General features: G+C 31.1%; 1 protein-coding gene across 1 annotated transcript; it reads right to left on the minus strand.

Annotated features, from left to right (window-relative positions):
* Positions 1–8969: 8969 nt before the first annotated feature.
* On the minus strand, positions 8970–18386 carry LOC134709647 (uncharacterized). Its single transcript, XM_063569798.1, has 5 exons — positions 18297–18386; positions 11575–11665; positions 10790–10960; positions 10356–10466; positions 8970–9452 (listed from the first exon to the last, which is right to left on the minus strand). Exons 2-5 carry the CDS (start codon positions 11642–11644, stop codon positions 9436–9438), a joined length of 369 nt encoding a protein of 122 aa, XP_063425868.1. The 5' UTR covers positions 11645–11665; positions 18297–18386; the 3' UTR covers positions 8970–9435.
* Positions 18387–21509: the final 3123 nt, after the last annotated feature.

A 21509-nucleotide genomic window follows, 5' to 3' on the forward strand; every position in this document is an offset into this window, starting at 1 on the left:
TTAAATTGAAAGTCTTGAAGTTCAGCAAAATATTTAAGATCTCCCTCATATTATTGTCGAATAATGCATCATAGTAACTATGTCTGCCAATTTTAACAGTAAAATAAGCAAATCGTGAAAAAGTGGTCTCTGTATTTTCGACCAAACAATTCACAGAAACATATATAATAATATAATGAATTTATTATTGACAAGTTATAAACAAGAATGTGCCCAAAGTACAGGGAAGCCCCACTCGTATTATCATTTTCCGTGTTCAATGGACCGTGAAATTGGGTAAAAAAATCTAATTTGGCCTAAAAAGTAAACAGATCAACCAATGTGTACTAAGTTTCAAGTTGATTAGACACTAACTTCATCAAAAACTACCTTGACCAAAAACTTTAACCTGAAACTCATACTTTTAATTTCGATGTTCAGTGTACCATGCAAATGGACTTAAAATAAGAAAGATCATATCATAAGGAACATGTGTACTAAGTTTCAAGTTGATTGGACTTCAGCTTCATCAAAAACTACCTTGACCAAAAAACTTTAACCTGAAGTGGGACTAACAGACAAACAAACGGACGGACAGACGGACGAACAGGCGGACGGACGCACAGACCAGAAAACATAATGCCCCTCTACCGACGTAGGAGGGGCATAAAAATCGGCCTAGACTACAGTATGCATGTCATATTTCCACAGTAGTAAAACATATGTTTATTATGTTGTATAACTCAATGATTGCGGAATAAAAAAAAAACAATATGGTCAAGCATTGCATTCCCAGTAGAATGTAGAAGAAGACAGTAAATTGGAAAGTCCTTAACCAAATGTCAAAATCAAAAGCTCAAACACATCAAACGAATGAATAACGACTGTCATATTCCAGACTTGATACAGACATTTTCTTATGTAGAAAATGGTGAATTGAACCTGGTATTTTGGCTAGCTAAAACGCCATGGGACTCCTTTAAAGTATTGAAGGTGTTCTTTGCATTGAAAGATCTTTTTGAAGATGATAACATCTTAGCCTTAAAAAATCTTTATACATTTTTATAAATACATAGAACAGTATAAAACAAACAAGTGCTATTTACACAGACAAACGTAAATAAGACCGCAACTATACACCATAACTGTTCAAACGACATTTATGGAGACTGAAAATTCGACTTAATTTTGATATATAAGATGAAGACGCAGAAGATAAAAAGTAAGCACCAAATTTTCCAAAAGATACAAGGAAAAATACCGGATTTTTTAAAATACGATGTTGATATTGTCATAAAGTGCATGTTTGCATGCAATTAAACCAGGTTAACCCACCATCTTTTTTTTAAATGTCCTGTATCAAGTCAGGAATATGTCAGTTATTGTTTGTTTTTTATGCGCTTCGGTGTTCCTGTTGTTCATTGATTTCCTCTTATAGTTGATGTGTTTCCGTCTGTTTTGTTTTGTAACCCGGATTTGGTTTTTTTTCTCAATCGATTTATGACTTTTGAACATCGGTATACTACTGTTCCCTGTATTTAACAATTTAATTTGCTTCTCTAATTTTGTTTTATCAGTACAAATTACGCATCATAGATACCAGGACGAAAACAATAATGGACTGGAATTTCTACTACGACTGGAAATAAGGATGTATTAGATAGTGGCCAAAATTTCTCTTTACAATAATCCATCCACAGATCAATTCTAGTTGTTGCAATGGTACATTAACTTTAATACTCTGTAATACCCTTCTTAGTACCGATTAGAAGAGTCAACCCCTCTCAACTCCTAAAATTCTAAAGATATACTCCACCGTCTTCCATCAAGATATTTAAAATTCTATATTAAACAGAGCTGTGTCTAAATATTTGGGACCATTACAACACAAACATTTAAATGACTGTGTGAAGAGCTTCACCTACCCCAAAACGAATTCACCGAAGATCGTATCATAAAAACCTTAACTGTAAACATATTTGTTGAGTTTGGCGGATAGATATTTCTACAGACAATCGTTATTCTAATATGTGTACTATAATGAAGCAGAAAGTCAAATCAGATATTCTCCAAAATAAAATCATCAGGCATTTTCATATATATGTACGGTTTTCTGTCAGTCAATATTAACCACAATTTAAGTGGGTGATTGCATCTCATACTGGTATTTCATAGTGATGACAAGATGAAGGATACTATAACAAAACTGGAGGGTCCTCTCCATATCTTGATATTTTCCTCGATATGAACACAGGTGGTCTTCAAGCTAGAATCTATAACAAACGCAATGTTTACCTCTCCATTCTCAGCTATATCACAACTCCTTTCTTTCTTGTTGTGAATATACATTAACACATCGCAGTTGTGCATGTTCACACTTTAGGGATATCATTAACAAGGAAGTGCTTCTTACACAAAAACTGCTCCCACAGAGTAATGAGGGAAAAAATCGACATAACATAAGATCTACGATCGGTTTTAAAAATCCTTTCAATTTCGTTATTTATCTTGATTCAATCTTTTGTAATAGAATGATGCTACTAATTTATAAATTAATTTTTGAATCAAAATTTATGTAAATGTATGCGCCCGACATATCCTTCAATGCCTTATTGTAATTATAAAGAGTACAAAACAAAATATAAACTTTGTAACTATATGAATCTACAATTAATTGTAAAATATTAAGACAATCATATAATAGTTTATTGATTAACATTTCCCTGATGTTGAACGTCTTTGGAATTTATAGACCCAACGAATGAACACATTGCACATGAAGTAAATGGCAGCTTAGATATCAATAATAGCTGTCAAATAATGACTGAAGCCATAAGTTGTAGAATAGTTGTCCATAAAGATTGTTAAAACCATTATCATCATCTTCATAGTTATAAATGTAATCTCGGAATAGAAGGTGTGTCAAAACAGCGGGCGGGAACACTGTTGGTTTAGAATTGGTTCCTTGCCCTGAAGTAAAGAATTCAATTGACTATTATTACTATTTATTTTATTATAATACAAATAACTGTTGCAATATCAATTAACGGGTCGAAGACATGGGAACCGATATAGACTAAAGGCAACATAATTGATAATTATTTTCCTTAGGCAAAAAAAAGAAAATTCTATGGCTTTATTTAAAGGTGTTTTTTTTGTCTTCGTGTGTGGCCATTAAATGAGTTTCATGTCTCATTTTGTTCCCTGAGATAATTTCTGGTGTTCCCGTGTTTTTTTCTACAATAAATGTCAATTCTTAACATTATGAGTTTTAGATTGTACATTATGAATGTGCACCCCTTATTTTCTTATCTTCGGCATAATCTTAGGGGAAAGAACGATTTTATAACTAAACGTCAGTGTATTAGTATATAAAGGGATGTTCTGGTACCTAACAGAAAACCCTGGTCGTTTTTGAACTTTTAGTCCTCGATGCTGTTCGTCTTTGTACTTGTTTCGGCTTTCAAAAAATTGTATCTGGGCGTCACTAGTGAGTCTTGTGTGGACAAAATGCACTTCTGACGTATTGAAAATTAAACTTGTTGCCTTTTGTTAACTATTATTCGTGTGTTTCTTTGTCAATTGTGTTCTCCTATTTATTGATATTGTAGTCCTGTAATGTTGAGTTGTCATTTAAATGTTATATTTCACATGGCCATGAAAGAGGGAGGTTTGGCATGCCACAAAATCAGGTTCAACTCACCATTTCTTCCTTTAAAAATGTCCTGTATCAAGTCAGGAATATGGCCATTGTTATATTATAGTTCGTTTCTGTGTGTGTTACATTTTAACGTTGTGTTTCCGTTGTGCTGTTTGTTTTCTCTTATTTTTGAGTGTGAATTCACATGACTATAAGATGTGTACTTATCTATCCCAAATTCATGTTTTTGGTTTTGATGTTATTTGTTATTGTCATAGGATTTTGTATAATGCTTAGTCCGTTTCTGTGTGTGTTACATTTTAATGTTGTGTCGTTGTTCTCCTCTTATATTTTTAATGCTTTTCCCTCAGTTTTATTTTGTTACCCCGATTTTGTTTTTTTTTGTCTATGGATTTATTAGTTTTGAACACCGGTATACTACTGTTGCCTTGATTTATGCTAGGTATATGCATACATTGGTACTGAAAGCATATATGTATTTCCTTAGAATATTGGATCGAAGAGACTTACAAATGAAAGAAAGATTTCATAAGGAGATTTACAGATGACCACAAATACGTTCTAATTAACCAACGAGTTTGTTTGAACCATATGAGCACCTCGACGGGTATCAATAGTAGGACAGGATCTGTTTAATGTTTGAGAGCACCATAGATCATCCCAAGTTTTTTTAGTCGTGTTCTTCAGTCTTATATACAATAGTTTGGTAAAAGTGTTTTTTATTTCGTTGTCTTTCGTTTTTATCATATCAATTTCTTTCGACTTTTGCGTTTTGAGATTGTCATTAAATCTGCCGCCTATATTTTAATAACAGTTCTGTTATTTTCTTCTATCATCGACATTTGTCCTTTAACATTGAATCCAGTACCGTCGCTCTGGTCGTCCTACTAATATTTTATGATAATTTGCGGACCATAGAGTTTCTTTTGTACGCGAATCATTCATTAAATATCACAAGGGCAATATTTCCTTTCATAAATTGATGTCATATACCATAGCTTATAAAAGTATCAAGTCGTCATCTTCCTCGTTTGAACTGTTTAAACATGTCATTTTGGAGTCTTTTATAGCTTGCTATTCGTTTTCATTTGTGTTCATTGTTGAAGGTCGTAAGGTAACTTAATACATGTATGTATAGTTGTTGATGTTTTTATACTTTGATCTCTTGTGGAGAGTTATCTCATTGGTAATTGCACATTTCTTCTTTTTTTTTTACTATCACGATTTGCACAAAATCAAACCGGATTGTTTGTAAATATTAACTTATATGTTCATTAATTAAAAAACTACGTACAAGTTCCTAAATTTACCATTATATAATAACTAAATACGTTCAGTGATAATAATGTCAATTAAGTATTTTGTACATATATATTCTTAACAGATTACTTACGTTGTAACATATTTTGAAACTGTCCATTTATACATCCCAAACTCAAGACAATTAAAATACAATATTTCACAACCATTGTTCACTTCTTACTCGATCCTGAGTTCTGATAAGAAGTATTTACTTATGATATTTTAGTATGAAAAGTAAATTCAGGGAAAATACCAAACCTGATGCAACGTTACATGTGGTAAACATCTTTTACAAGACAAACTAAATTGTTTCTATATAAATAACTGTCAGAAGACAATGAAATTATTATGTTAACCACTAATTGGCCAGACCAAAAAAATGCAGATATTCTTCATGTAAACTTATGAATAATTAAACCAATTCTTCCGACCTAATGTTAAAACAATAGCCAATAGGAGTTTCCAAACATTATTTTCTCACGGAATTGTGTATTGTAACAATAATCGGCATGATTGGCTATATACCACATATGTATCAACAGTGTGTTTCTAGTATAATCTAACATATATATATATGCGATCCGATGGATACATCTGTTGTAGGGTTGTCACTGACTCAGACGTACTTATGAATATAATTATTTTCTGTGACTGTATCTTACATTAATTTGTAGGATCCTTTACTATAGATAATTTAGCTGATCTGTAACAATTACATCTTCATGCCTTATATATCATGTACTGTAGTACGCCGCTAGATTAAAACTGACGTGGAAAGGTAACATATGGCCACCGAAAGCTCTTTTTTTGAGAGCCCAGGTGGTCGTGTGGTCTAGCGGGACGGCTGCAGTGCAGGCGATTTGGTGTCACGATATCACAGTAGCATGGGTTCGAATCCCGGCGAGGGAAGAACCAAAAATTTGCGAAAGCAAATTTACAGATCTAACATTGTTGGGTTGATGTTTAGACGAGTTGTATATATATATATATATATATATGTACCTGTTTGGTTCATGAAAGTTTGCTTAACCGGATAATGAGAACATACGTACTTTGAACTATTTGAAATCAGTGTGACTAATTTTTTTTTATTAACAAACGTGTTTTAAACATACCTAAAAGATAGGTAATAACTTAAATTCAATATTATGCTTGAATTGCTCATCTCTGCAGTGATCTCTTTTTATAATTTACTAAACAACACGATTTGAACATATAAAAGATATCAAAGGAAATCCATGTTAATTAAAAATGGTAATCTCATTTCTGTAAAAAGTTATTGAAGACCATTAGTTTGATGAACTGACTAATATCTTCTTTTTCTCTTTGTTGTGTACCAAATATAGCATTTTAATTGAAAAAATGTTACAGTTTTTAACATGAGCTCCTAAAATGAACTAAAACCTTTTTTTGTATAAAAATATAATATTTTAAAACCTACAGCAACGCTGAAATTCACCAAAAAAGTATATTCTTTTAAAAGTATAGTCATGTCTGAAGCGTCGAACAATGGAAATTCCATTTCTTCATCTCAACAACCCCTTCGTTTTTTAGAAGCAGCACCTTATTTGATTTTTTAAATGTTAATCGAGTCCTCAGTATCATTGGTAGTTTCAAATTACTAACCAAAATCATTTATCAATTTCATGTTAAACGAATACATTTCCGGTACATATTTACCCTAAGGTAGAACAATTAAAATTATTAAAAAAAAACATCTAGCTAGACATGTTTATTAATATTGACCGTTTATCATTTATCAAAGTTTTCCTTTTGTTGTGATAGACAGTTATTAATACTTGAATTGGGATACATGATGTAAAGGAATTAAGCGAACTGTGCTCTTATCACAAATTTGTTATCAGACCATGCCATTTTGAACAATAAATATTGTTTGCAGTATATTTTGTTTTAATAGCAAATATACAAAATAAGAAATCTCTGGTACATATAATTTAATGACTGCTTATTTAAATTTATAAAGATAATTAAATATAAAGTTTCTACATTTTTGAGACAACATTTATAAGAATATTTGGTAAAAGTGCCAGTTAGAAAAATCACAAAAATAACATCAAACGAACGGATAACAACTGTCATATTCCTGACTTGGTACAGGTATGTTCTTATGTAGACAATTGTGGATTGAACTTGGTTTTATAGCTAGCTAAACGTCTCACTTATATAACAGTCGCACCAAATTTAATTATATTGACACGATGCGTGAACTAAACAAACAGACATAATAGGTGAAATTGTCAAGAACAAAGGTACATCAGTCAACATTGTGTTATAATCTTAATCACTATAAAACAAAAAAATATGTAACAAAGAATCTCAAATAGGAAATATCAAATTTAACAACCTCATTCATTGATGTTTATTTATTTATGTTAAATCCAAGTCACAATTTCTAAAAGTAAACCATAATGTGTCAACAAGGAGCCTTTGCTCACACCAAACTATAACAGTTCCCCAAAATTGCTAGTGTTAAAGTATTCGAACGGAAAAACCAATGGTCTAATCTATATAAAAACGAGAAACTAGAAAAACTTATGAACCACACGAACAGACGACAATCACTCAACATCAGGTTATATCTTACTAAGACAGATACAAATCAATGCATAATATCAGATTTTTTGTTGTGCAAATTTTTCAACTCATATTTCTATGTAACTTTAAATTCACAAAAAAATGTTGATCTTCTTTTTTAATATCATTTTTAATATCAGTTTTTGTTTGAAGAAAGAGAGTCAACGGGACTATCAAAAACAAAAAGTCAAAGAAAAGACAAACAGTTCCCACCAAAAATTCACAGAAAACCATAGATTAAACAACACGAACTCCATCAATAACTGAGAGTGGAATTGGGTGCTTGGAATGGCCTATAGCTCCTGTTGCACAAAATGGCCCGATGAGTTATTCCTGTTAAAATGATTTGATGAGTAATATCCAATGAGTAGACATTAGGTAGTGCAGTGTCTCTTTTCTAACCCCAAGAAAACATAAATTCATAAACAATCGTTATATGTTCTAACCCTTAACTCGGACCGAATGTAAAATTTTAAATTAACAAATTGTTTTTCATGATTAAGAACTCGAGCTCACCAGAAGGTTAATCAGTTCCTATTCTATTTATGGGACCCGACATGTTGATCATTACAAGTTAAAGTTCAGTAATAAGTCAAATTCTAGGAAAGGAATAATTATACCCTTATGTAACTACGGCGAATACATCCATGTTCATTTGTGTCACTTATATTTCATAACAATCAGCGCAATATAGACAATGCATAATGTATAAATGATAATTATTTCAAATGAAAACTATACCTAGGCTTTCTTATTCAAATTAAAGTTAATGAAACCACCGAATCAACGTTGTCTAAGAAAGTTCTTGTGAAGAGTTGTCTCATTTGGCAATCATACCACATCTGCCTTTTCAATATTTATATGTATTATACATTTAAATTACTAGTCATATTACGAATAAACTTGCATATACAAATGGCTACTTAGCAGATGATACCCATGGGATCTGTCAGTCTACAGACAGCGATACACTCAGATACCAAGTGGTCTATGTATTTTATCACAGTGACCAATAGATGTTGAATCCCCATATGACAAGGTATGTCCGATCTTATCTTTATTGACTAGTATTGCCATATTTTCCTCGATTTTTAACTCTCACGCAGTTTTATAGTTCACATTACCATAAAGGCGCGAGGTTTGGCTAATCACAAAACAGATTAAACCCACCATAAATGCCAGTTGTTATCTTATAGTTCATTTCTGTGTGTTGAATTTTCTTTTGTTTTTAGTTCCATTTTAGTGTTTCTGTTGTTTCGTTGATTTTCACTAATAGTGGATGAATTACCCTCGGTTTTTAGTTTATAACCCGGATTGGTTTTTCTCTCAATCGATTTATGACCTTCGAACAGCAGTGTGTTTCTGTTGCCTTTATTTGGGAAATGTTGTTAAAATATGTACTCTTTGTTTTCCTATACTGAAATTGTTACGATCTGCGTTTATTTATTTTATTCCAAAAAGTACATTTATACATATAATTCTTTAATCAACAAACAAATCTTTGACAAACAACACATATAACTACAACAAAATTGTAAAACAAACTGTCTATAACAATGACAAGATAACAAAGTTAATCAAATTCAAGGTTGACAACATGAGCTATTGCCAAGCACTTTAGTATACCTCCATCTTAATTCCTTTGTAACAACAACAACATATTATAGTTCTCGCACTATTTATAATAGATATATTTATATAGGTCGTTTACAAAAGTATGTGATCACAGTTTTAGTTAATCTGGGGTCGAAAAGTATGTTGTGATTTGATACACTGTCCTGTTCCGCTATGCATCATGTCGTTTATGCTGACTTTTTAATATAAAAAGTGTATAGTGACCAAACCAACTAAACTGTTATGTAAATAAGTTCGTAGAATGATATGACTTTTTGTTTATCCTATGCAAATAAAGCAGCTGAAATAGAACAAATTAAAAAATAAGAATTTGGTTTTTACAACAAATACTCTTCAGTAAGATATGCAACAGAAAAAAGTGAATTTGATTTTTACTTTTCAAATAGTATAATTTCTTTTTTTTTTCAACAACTTTATATTCAATTTTGTTTAACATGTTATTTCTAGTTTGTTATGTTGGTTGATTGACTCTTCAGACTTAAATTATCCATGGATTTTTCAGTATTGTTACCGCTTATTCCGGTGTCTGCTTTCCTCCATTTTACATTACATACCTCATATTATTGCTCATTGTATTTGACATGACTTTCGAATTTCATCACGAAAGATGGATACACATTAATGCTCATGGTGTTATGCATCCCTTTCGAACTTCATGACAAGTGATAGATACATTAATGGTCATGATTTTTATACACAACTTTCGAATTTCATGACGAGGGATTGATACATATAAGAAGATGCTTATTCTTAAGACATACTTTAGTATCATCTTGTTTTGATTTTCTTTATTTTGGAGTATTTACTCTCTAAAGTGTGTCTCTCTGTATATTAACGTTTTCACTTCAACCAAGGAGGTTATAACAAATCTAATATGATTCTGCTTGCTTAAATTGATGCTTTCAAACTAATTTCTGCATGTTGTCGTCATATTTATTTACGAAACTGCAGCAATAACTTGCATTTTAGATTTTATTTGCACAATGTTAAAACACAACTACTTTTGAGAAGGATTCGTGTTGCAAAGTCTTAAAATTTCTATCTTGTGTTTTGCGTACTGTTATATGTCTGTTGGTCTTCTTTTTTGTAGCTTTAACATTGTCAGTTTATTTTCGACGTATGAGTTTGAGTGTCTCTTTTGTAGCTTCCGGCCTTCTTATATAATACAATATGAATGACTCACCCATTAATAAGGATGGATTTGACATTAATGAATGCATATCCCCGACTGTCCCACGTTCCTGCACGTGTTCCATTCCTTCATCTAAAAATCCTCGTGACTGCATTATACCACCTTTTATCAATGAAAGAAATACAATTCAACGAAAAATATTTTGTTTTCCTTTTTGGTTATATTTTTTACGATGTCAACTACGACGTAATTAAAATGTATTTGCTGTTAATAAATGACTGGAAATTTACTATTAACAACATAATCATAATAACCAAAATTAACAAGAAAAGTCAAAATTAAACTAGGATAATTAGGATAAGAAGAGGTTCTTCAGATATTGAAGTTTCAAGTTGGTTGTTTTTTTGTCGTCACAAAATTTACGTCACCTCCCGGTGAATACCACTTCTATTTAGATATTACTCGTTATCATTTAGTCTACTTACTGCCATATGAATTGTATTGTCTCTGAGGTCTATAGGTTTCATATATACTGGGTCTCCTTGTTTGTCTCGATCTTGGATATAAATATCGTGAAAAAGTGTTATATTGAAAAGATGGAGATTCACGAATATATTCAAATCCTTCGTCCATGAATTTTCTTTGTGATCGGTAGTCTAAAAAGAAAGACAACATTTCAATGATATATTCATATAGGAAAAAAAATGTTAAATCTAAAGCCTTGGTAGCAAGATGGCATAAAAAGACCATTTCAAGCTTTTGAATATTTCTTTTATCCTAAAACTATTAATGGCAATGAAATATTATTATTTTTAATATCAAGTTTGCTGTAAATAGATGTTTAAATATTGATATTGAAGAGAAATAAATGTATACAGTCTGTGCCTATTTCTTAAATGTATGTGGTCAGACAAGTATTTTTTTCACTATTTGTAGTTGCCTAATTAGTATAAAGACAAATAATACGTTATAATTCACGAAAATTGTTGGTATTTTCTTTCATGCATGATACATGTGTGAACGGGCTATTTGTTTGCATGGCTCTGAAGGCAGGCTTCTGAAAAAGCGTTACTGTCTAGTCGGACTATCTGAACTAAATGTTGGCATCAATCATTTTAACGGTAGCTAATGACCAATATTATTGAGTTGTTTTTCAAGCAAATCATTATATTTAGAAATCATGTAAAATCTGACTTTTGAAGTTCCACCCTAATTTCGAACGTAAAGTTTTGTGTGAGTTAATCAAAGTTTTTTGTCAACAATATTATACCTTGATAAAACTGTGTTGATGCTTCCAAGATAGATAATGCAAGTATCAGGCAAACAAATATGTAATTCATTTTGTATATCCTAGATATATGCTGAAATTAAATGAAAAAGAGCAATATAGATAATTGATGGATACTCAGAATCTAGCAACAAGTATTACATGAAATGTGTTAATGTACAAGACACGCCGAGTCGAATGTTTACGTTTTCTTCAAAATATTAACATTTCTACATACGAGAGAAAATGTTATATAAGGTCTCTATGTTGTTGTGCTCTTATGTTTGTCCTATGTTCCTTTGTGATGCATTGTGCTCATTGGTTTTAAAAGGAGGTTCTTTGTGCTAAATTGCAGTGCGTTTATAACACGTTAATATACTAGATACATTGTTTTTGCATGATTTTGACGGTATCTCTTCGTATTTTGAGTTTCGAATCTCCCATTAGTATTACAATGGCACAAAACCATAGAAGTGTTGTAATTACTTAGCTTTGGGCTTTCCCAAAATGTCTGCAGAGATTCTGTGAGATTAATGAAAACAGCAGATCATTTATTTAGCATTTAGTGTACAAACCAGTGATAGATGGTATGGAGTTTGTCATAATTGAACTCATTTCAAGGCTTATTACTGAAATAAAGTTCCTTACATATACAACATTTGAACTGTTGTGGATTGTTGTCTCACTTGCAATTATATTCACATCAACATCGCGCTATTGTGATATAAATTTTCCAAATATTTTGAAAACTGAAAAAAATAGTTATTGTAAAAATGTTTATCCCCCTTAAAAAGACGACAACAAACATAGTTTTACAATAACTAAAAATACAGGGTCAAGTAAGTTATTTCTCAGTTCATAATGATTATCTCTCTATATATGTCCACATAAATCCATATAATAGTTTCCATATGCCACAGATTTCCATATGTCATTGAACCTCTGTTCAGGGCCGTTTAGTGACCAGTAATATAGTTAATACGTGGGCGTCAATAATAAGTAAATATAATGATCGTTTTGTCACATGTAAATGATATTTACCATAAACATATTTATTGACATGATATTTATTAGCTTCATGAGTGTCAACAATTATGATATGTCATTCAAATAATGATATACTTAGTCGCTAAATGACAATCGGACAAACAAACGAACAAACAGAAAAGAAGAAAACCCACACGTAATTTTCTGGGAAAAAAATGTCTTTTATGCTTACATGCATTCACAACCATAGTAATGCTTATAAGACTTTTTTTTCAACAATTAAAAGAGCATTAATTCATATTTTAAGATAATTGCAACTCGCAAGAATTAAAAACGTAGAAAAAAAATATTAAAAAAAAAAAAAAAAAATCAGCGACATCGTTCATCTACTCCAAACTTACAACAAAGATGTACGTTGTGTACATTAATTATGATAGCCCCTAGATTAAAAGGAAGAAAATGGTCATAACTACTTCTATATGTTTAGTGCTTGTCTAATTAACAGACATATCAAATCCTGCATCTATTTAATAAGGTGGTATGGAAGTCTAAAATAAAAATGATAGAATTTGTCCATACTTTGCTAAAACGTAGTTTCTATTGATATATGTTCAAAAATATAATAAAAATAATAGGTCACCGCGCATTTTCTCAAGCTAAAGGTTGTGGCAAAATGACCCATTTTGAATGGATTAACCAATTTGTGATTAGAAACTAAACAAACTGATAGAATGGTAAAATAAATGAAGAAAAGATAGCTTTCAGACAATGCTTTGAGAATATCAAAAGAAAAGATAGGGTTAACGTACGTTTTTTCCTGCTAAAATGCAAAATAGGAAAATTCCATGTAGATTCCTTCAGAAAATGCACTATTTTAGAGTTATCTCCCCTGAAAATGCCAATTTTAAAAATTTTAAAAGCAACCTAAAATTATCTTCATGTGTTCAAATATAAATATTTATATAAGTTATATTATAAATTGGTTCTTTTAAATGAAAATTCACAATAAATATCTGCATTCCTGCATCAAATTTTGCTTCTCTGTTTTTTACAATCCAAGATGGCGAAAGACACCCATACCACTTTAAAGGAAGTTTCCGAAACTAACTTTAATATGTTCTTATATGGAGTACAAGCAGTTAAAGTTTTTCTCGAAAAAAATCAGTAAATAATTTATTTTACTCTCAATAAAATGTTTTAATTTTGGATTCTATTTTACAGTTTGAAAGAAAAACATGTACCTAATATAGACAATATGGACAAACTCTTTCGAAAATAATTATTTGAAAGCCATGAACTAGATCATTAAATTAAATTTAAATCATCAATAACCCCCAGGATTTAATTTATATCCCTGAAGCTGTAACAAAAAATGTAAAAAAAAACCAACAACGAAATAAAGCACGAAGATGAACAGAATTGAGGACCAAATAGTACGAATATTGATTTCATTTCATCTGGATTTTGCCAAGACTGCAAAAAAAAAAAAGAAAAAAAAAAAATACCAAACAATATAGGAAAGCTTTATTTAAAAAAAAAGTTGAATTTCGATAAACGAAAATCTAACCTACCTAATTATATTCTGTCATAACATATAATTTGCTTAAGGATATATCAAACATCGATGACCTATTACTTCAAGGTATAATACATGATCATACATTTTTTCTCTCGCCAAGAACGAGAGATACTACTGAGACACATTTACCACAAAAATATTTAAGTAGTACATTTTTTTCTTTTCGTTTTTTTTTTATCATTTATATACCACATGCGGGGTGAATTACAGGACAATGTATTATTTATTGTTATCTTTGATTATAATTAGTTTTATATGTCAATGATGTAGACCATAAATGGAAAAAAAAGTTGATAGATTAATGAGTGTCTAAAAGTTAACATTTGACCCTTCGAATATATTGATATTGAATATATAAGCCAAAAAAAAATGACAAGGCAAATCACGCTGTCATTTTTATATAGATATAAAAGGATCATATTTCTCCATTATAAAATATGTTTTTATTATTTTTTTCCTCCGAAGGAATATTTGGATATATTAGATTTATCTCAGCTCAGCTCAAATTAAAAAAAAAACATTAGCTTTTCCCTTTTAATGAAAGACCGACAAATCACTAAAGTATTTTTTAAAAGTCAAATATGTTTGTGTAAGGCAGAATATATGTGTTGGAAAATGATTTTGAGGATAGAAAGCTTTGATAACGCTCGTATGAAATAGAAAAAGTTACAAAAAAATAAGCAGATTTATTATGATTCGTCAAAAAGACAACACTTTACGAGAGACCAATTTTCAACGATGGGTCATCCACTAAGATTTAACCTATCATACCGCATAACAAGCTACAGCAGGCTTTCAGATGACAAATGTAAAACGAGAAAAACAAACGCCATGATAGAGATACAAAAGATTATACGAAAAACAGATATGAAATACGAAAACAATAGACACAAATGCTTCAACCTGTGTCGAAGTTAAACATGTTATGCGTTTGTGCCCCCCTCTCCGTTAACTTGGGACGGTGATGTAACTGTACAACATAAGAACAAACTATAAAAATATGTAAGAAGGGCTTAACCTAGAAAACAAACTACAAATATGAGAGTACTCGCAGCTGTTAAAAACATCCCTCATCATATCTAAATTTCCAGGCTCGGTAAACAAAACTCCTCCGGGTGCTACATTGAAGACCTGTTGGTGACCTTCTGCTGTTGTTTTTTGTATGGTCAGGTTGTTGTCTCTCTGACACATTCCCCATTTCCATTCTCAATTTAAACATTACATGAACAATTAGGATCAGCTATCCCGTTTGTAAAACGTTGTATTCAGGTGCAGTCATACATCCCAATTAAATCTTTTTTACCTATGAAAGAATTTAGCAATTTTATCTTAAGTAAATTGTGTTAACAAGATCCTTGACTCAAAAATTTACCAGTAAAACATAGACTACATTCGTTGAAAACCAAAACTTCACTTCAAATACAGATAGAGAACAAGTTGGGGGTATTTATAGAGACACCGTAAGGTGATGCTTAGGGAACATTTCTGTAAAAAAGAGGGAAATTTACAATTGGAAACGAAAAATCGTCTGTTTTGTCGTAAGTTTTTGTGTAGCGTTACCGTGCAAAACTGTTATGTTTAAATCTAGCAAAATATAAGATAAGAAAAAATCATTTTGATTTAGTTAAGTTAAATATACAACACTAGCTATAAGGAGGTTTTGATCGAATCATGGAAGTGATCGGAATATAATAGGAACGGACAATAATTGCCCTTTTGTGTTGCGTGCCTAATAACACATTTTACCAAGTTGTATGGGTGCTCAACCCTAGGTGTATTTCACCAATCGTCTTCACGGTACAATATGTCAATTTTGCATATATCTATACAAAGAACAACTTGTAATCCACTGTTTCACTACAGGCCATTCGTTAACGGACTTATATTGTTAACAATCATGTTAACATAACAATACTACCGACCAATTTGTCTATAATCGAGAAAAGCAAATTACAGATGCTACTTTATATTATGTTGAAATACAATATGTACATGCAAATTTTAACGTAAATACTAAAAGGATTTGGTACATTTATGATAATTTCATCTCTTTCAGGCTGAAGGATAAAAAAAATATCCTACGTTACAGACTCTTGGCGACAAAATTGTTTCGAAGAATTTAACTTAAATAACTGTTAGTTTTATTAAATGGAAGCATGAAATTACCACACTAACTCAATTAATAAATATATCAATTTTATAAACCTATCTTCTAACGTTTATGTGTGTACAGTTTGTATGTAAATAATATAATTTAAGAAAATGTAAGAATGGCCATTTTGTCAGTTGGCTTAAGAAAAATCTAAATAGATTAATGATTAAATACGAGTGCAAAAAAGTCTATTTAGCTATATGCAAACATAAAAAGTTATGATTAAACCAACATGGCGAAGTGAAATACTTAGTCTGTTTTTCAAACCCCTAATCCGATATTTGTGTAATCTTGTTCTTTTCATACGACATTAACGGTAACTCATTTATTTTATAGAATTTAAATTTCATATAATAGCATTTTGTCCCTTCTTTATGGAACAGTCAAATATATTTCAGTAAATAAAACTCAAGTATTGTCCATATACATGTACTAATAAAGTAACACGTCAGTAAGCAGGGAAGAACAGTTTGTTCTTATATGCATGCCGAGAGCCTATGTAAAACTTATTTAGAGTAAAGGAAGATGTGGTATGAGTGCCAATGAGACTCCCCGTTCTAGTCATGAATAATTTATAATACTAATAGTAAACCTTGGCTTACACCGAACAGCCAGGTATAAAGGGTCTCACAATTTACTACCATTCAAACAGGAAAACAACGGTCTAATCTATATAAAAACGAGAAACGAGAAACACTTATGAACCACCATAAACAGACTACAACTACTGAACATCTGGGGTGGTGTTCTCGAAAGTATCCTAAGATTCGTCCTAAGACACATCTTAGACCAATTTTAGGATGGACTTGGGATCAACTTACGACACTCTTAAGTTGTGCCTCGAAGCTATCTCAGACGAATCTTATGTTAGGACGTCCTAAACATATCCTAAGTCGAAATTTTAAATCGTTGAAGATATTCTTTGATAAAACAATTATCAATGACGAAATTATTTAATAAAATTGTATACGAATTTTATAGAATTAAATGCATAATTACCAATGTAATTATATAAAAAAAAAGATTGTGATTTAAACTGGAAAACAATTTGTTTTGAAATGAGAGTTAAATTTGTAGTGTAATCGTATCGTGAAACACGAGGTTCAAAGTTTAAAATCATGCACAATTTCTTTATATACGAGTTCATAACCGATGGTGCGTTTCATTTTATCTTCATTTTCACGTAAAATAATGAGCAAAATGCGAAATCGAAAATTTATTACACGAAGATAGGATGCTCTTAAGACACCTTATTGGGTGTTCTAAAGTTAGGACGAAAAATGAGATATATCACAATTTAAGAGAGCTTCGAGAACACGACTTAGGACAAAGACTTGTCATAAGATAGACTTAGGACACGTCTTAATCCTAAGATAGCTTCGAGAACACCACCCCAGATTCCTGACTTAGGACAGGTGCAAAAAATTACACATTCACTTCGATATGCTGTTCCCAACCTTCTCAATGGTTCACTGTTTTTGTCAATTATAAAATGTAAACAATTTGTAATAAAACTACGAAAAAACTATACGGTAAGTACAAACAAGTAGAATATAATAAATTGATCTCACTAGCAAACATCAAATAAGATTGTTTCTGTTCATAAATTATTTTGGAAAAAAACTTGTTCCTTTATTTTATATCTTTCGAATTTGATCGCATATTTAATGATAATCAATGATGTTATTCAATTGCAGAGTACTTGAAAACTAACCTTCCATCTGTTACGAAAAATTCATGGGAAACCAGACTGACCGTAAGACTTGCCTTTTATAAACACAACCAAACATAATCTGCGCTTTGTCAGTCGTTTTAGTGTAACGATTGCACTTCGCGTTGCACATATATATTGTGCCCTAAAATAGTCTAAAATAGTTTGAATTTCCAAGTAAATGTATATGTTTGTTTAGCAATTTTTCGTAAGAATTTAGAAATCAAACTATCTCTTTCTATAACATTTCTCATTTGACTGACTGAAGGTTTTTTTTGTTGTCTCTTAAAACATACCTTTACTCTTGGGTATTCCTTGGACGTGAAGGTAAAAATTACTCGAGGTTTTTTATTTATATATAGTCATTAGCTTCATGTATCTTAATGATTGTTCTGACAGATTTTATATTTCATACACATATAGTTAATAGGTTTGTAGTAAACATCCATAATTATCTGAAAGACAATAAACATCTATTTTGGGCCCATTATTTAACACTATTATACGATTTATGGATATTATTAACTTTTCTGTTGGTATCAAATGGCTCTTTCGGTTTGTGCATGGTAACACACGTGTCGTGAATAATTAGTACACTAAATTGCTCTATTTTCAACGATTTACACATACTTTAAGGGGTAAACCAATATCAATGTAAAGTATACATCATGCATTATCTTTAACAGGTACATTAATTTTGTTATTGCTTTTCAATAAGTTAGTTTTGCGAAATAAAGAACAAATGGTTCATGAATAACTTTTACAGACAACTTGCTATTTGTGTGTGTTTTTTAAATGTCGAAGCCTTTTAGTCCGTGCATACAGTAACAGTTTTAACAATGAAAATTTAAAGAATATAGCCAGCAGGTCTCAAATAAATTTAAATTTAATTAGATTAGTCAGAAGGAGAATTAAAATTAATGAACGAGTAGAGCAGGAATTTACCCTTCAAGAGCACATGAGCTCATCCCGGTTTTAAGTTGGGGTAGGTTTGCTCAGCCTTTAGATTTCTATGTTGTTTTTGGTATACTGTTGTTTGTTTATTGGTCTTTTTCGCCTCCTTGTCATTTGCTTGACTGGATATCAGTTATCAAACAGTTTTAAAAGGTACATTTGGGGAAGAATTGGATATTTTATAGTGCTTTTAAAAGTGAATTTGTTGCATCTTAAAAACAATTGTACTTTCTTTGTATCTACAGAGATCAACTGGAGATAAATCAAATGAACTATTTTACAGGAATGAGCATTTTGTGGTCCATAAGTTAGCAAAAGTGTAACATCAGCAACAAAATAAATTATGGTCTTTCATTTATACACTTCATCATACATAATTATGTGATAATGGTATAAGATGTTTATTTATATTTTATATCTTGTTTATCAACATTCCTAACCGTATATGTGTTATGATGACTTGTGTATGTTTTCGTGATTGACATATTGTAAGGGTCATCCAAGGGCCCTTTGGCTTATAAAGCTCGCCGGTATATTTTATTAACTTTCTCCGTATGCATATTAATCTAGGATATGCTTCGAACACATCATTACTGTAGACAATCTGACAAAATCATGTCGGTTAGAGCAAATAGAATGTATCTTTCGTTATAAATCATAAAGAAAAACTACCTATGAGATTAACCAGAACTGACATGCAAAAAAACTTAAAATGTTTCAATTGGATAAACAGTGTTATAGTTATAGGATTAAAACAAGGAAATACATGTAAAAAAACAACCTTAAAAATACCACTAAATTAATGTATTATCATAAACAACATTCATAAAAACTGCAAATGTTTGTTTGTGACCAATGCGCTTCACATCATACCTACATATTGCTTTTAAACTATAAGTAAGGGTTCTATAACAAATAACCAGGAGAAAAAAACAGTTTCAGCGCATTTTGTGCTGACATGAATTATCATTGATATGGTTATATTTATAAATTAACTGTTTACAAAATTTTGAATTTCCAGTTGAAATACAAAGACTTTTGTACCTCAGGCATAGATTACCTTAGCTGGATTTTGCAAAACTTTTATGAATTTTGGTTCTCAATGCTCTTCAACTTCGTATTTTATTTGGCCTTTTTTTTATCAACATTTTTTTAAACTTTTTTGGATTCGAGCGTCACTGATGAGTCTTATGTAGACGAAACGCGCGCCTGTCGTATATGAAAAAAATAGTCCTGGTATCTATGATGAGTTTATTTCATACTAAATCAAATAAATAAAAACTGTTGGTCGATGTAAAATGCACTTCGTGTAATTCATATATTTTGGCGAAAAGAAAAATACACGATTTGCTGGATTTTCATCCCTTTTTTTTAAAGATCATTCGAATAATTTGAAAGGTATGAAACAACACAGGTGGCAGATTTCCACTGTCTCCGATATTTCTAAACAAAAAATGACATGCAGTTTTTTCGTGTGTTTTTATTATTACACGTAGTAAACATACCGAAGTGGTAGCTTTGAACAGAAAAAATCAGCTCTGTGTCATTTGGTCTCTTGTGAAGAACTGTGGTATTGGCAATCTTACCACATCTTCTTTTTTTATTTTTCATATCTAACCACTAAGTATGTCGCAACCGTAGAACATAAACTTATGCAATTTACCCTTCGCTATTGCCGTCTATCTGTTCTGCAGTTTCAATAGGATTTGTGTTCCTGGTGTGTACAAACAATGTTTTACAATTAAGTGAGAGATTTAGCTATAGATATAACACTAGGTTAACTTCCCGAATTTTCTACATAAGAAAATGCCTGTACCAAGACAGGAATAGGAAAAATGTTATCTTTTCGTTTGATGTGTATGAGCTTTTGATTTTTTCATTTGAATATGGACTTTTGTCAGTGCAATACAATGAATCATGTACAGCGTTACCTATTGCATCTGTCTTGCCCAAAACATATGTATGTATCTAGTCGTACCAATAGATAGGGTGTGCTATTTGTAATATAAAAGTATTTTCAAGATAATAAGCGTACATGTCTATTAGTCGATTACTTTTAATATAACCATTTGTCGCACTTTGTAAATTATATAACCCATTGACATACACTGATTTATAGTTAAATTTTTAGTTGATAGTGAAAAATGATGGCTAAGGTGTAAACATACTAATTGTGTTTCATACGAATGTTTATCCCCTCAAGTAATGTGTATTAGTCAATTGTATAATAACTTTGTTACTTTTATAGCAAGTTTTATCTTTGTGTTTTTGAGAGGTTTTAGTCATGACATCTGATAAATTTTAGGAGGAATATGACTTCGAATTGCATCAAACGTGAATTAGAAATAAAGAGGGCACTGTGATCGTAGCAAATCACCCGAAAGACAAACAACGCAAACCATAAAAGAACAAAATTTCTACGCAGAAATAAATTTTGAGCAATAGGTAGTTCAAAAATACATGACTTGGGTATACGGATTTTATCGTGTAACGGGAATGTGAACGTCTGTACCCGTTTTGTTTCCTGCATTCAGAATTATATAACAACGATCGTA

The sequence above is a fragment of the Mytilus trossulus genome, chromosome 3 (genome assembly GCF_036588685.1).
Source record: "Mytilus trossulus isolate FHL-02 chromosome 3, PNRI_Mtr1.1.1.hap1, whole genome shotgun sequence".
Taxonomy (NCBI): domain Eukaryota; kingdom Metazoa; phylum Mollusca; class Bivalvia; order Mytilida; family Mytilidae; genus Mytilus; species Mytilus trossulus.

What these genes read in the sequence shown, in the direction of transcription:
- LOC134709647 (XM_063569798.1), bottom strand. Translation starts at nt 11,644, where the DNA reads ATGAATTACATATTTGTTTGCCTGATACTTGCATTATCTATCTTGGAA. An exon ending in ATCAACACAGTTTTATCAAG is followed by an intron (nt 10,961 to 11,574) that starts GTATAATATTGT and finishes CTTTCTTTTTAG; the next exon opens with ACTACCGATCACAAAGAAAA. An exon ending in ACAATACAATTCATATGGCA is followed by an intron (nt 10,467 to 10,789) that starts GTAAGTAGACTA and finishes CATTGATAAAAG; the next exon opens with GTGGTATAATGCAGTCACGA.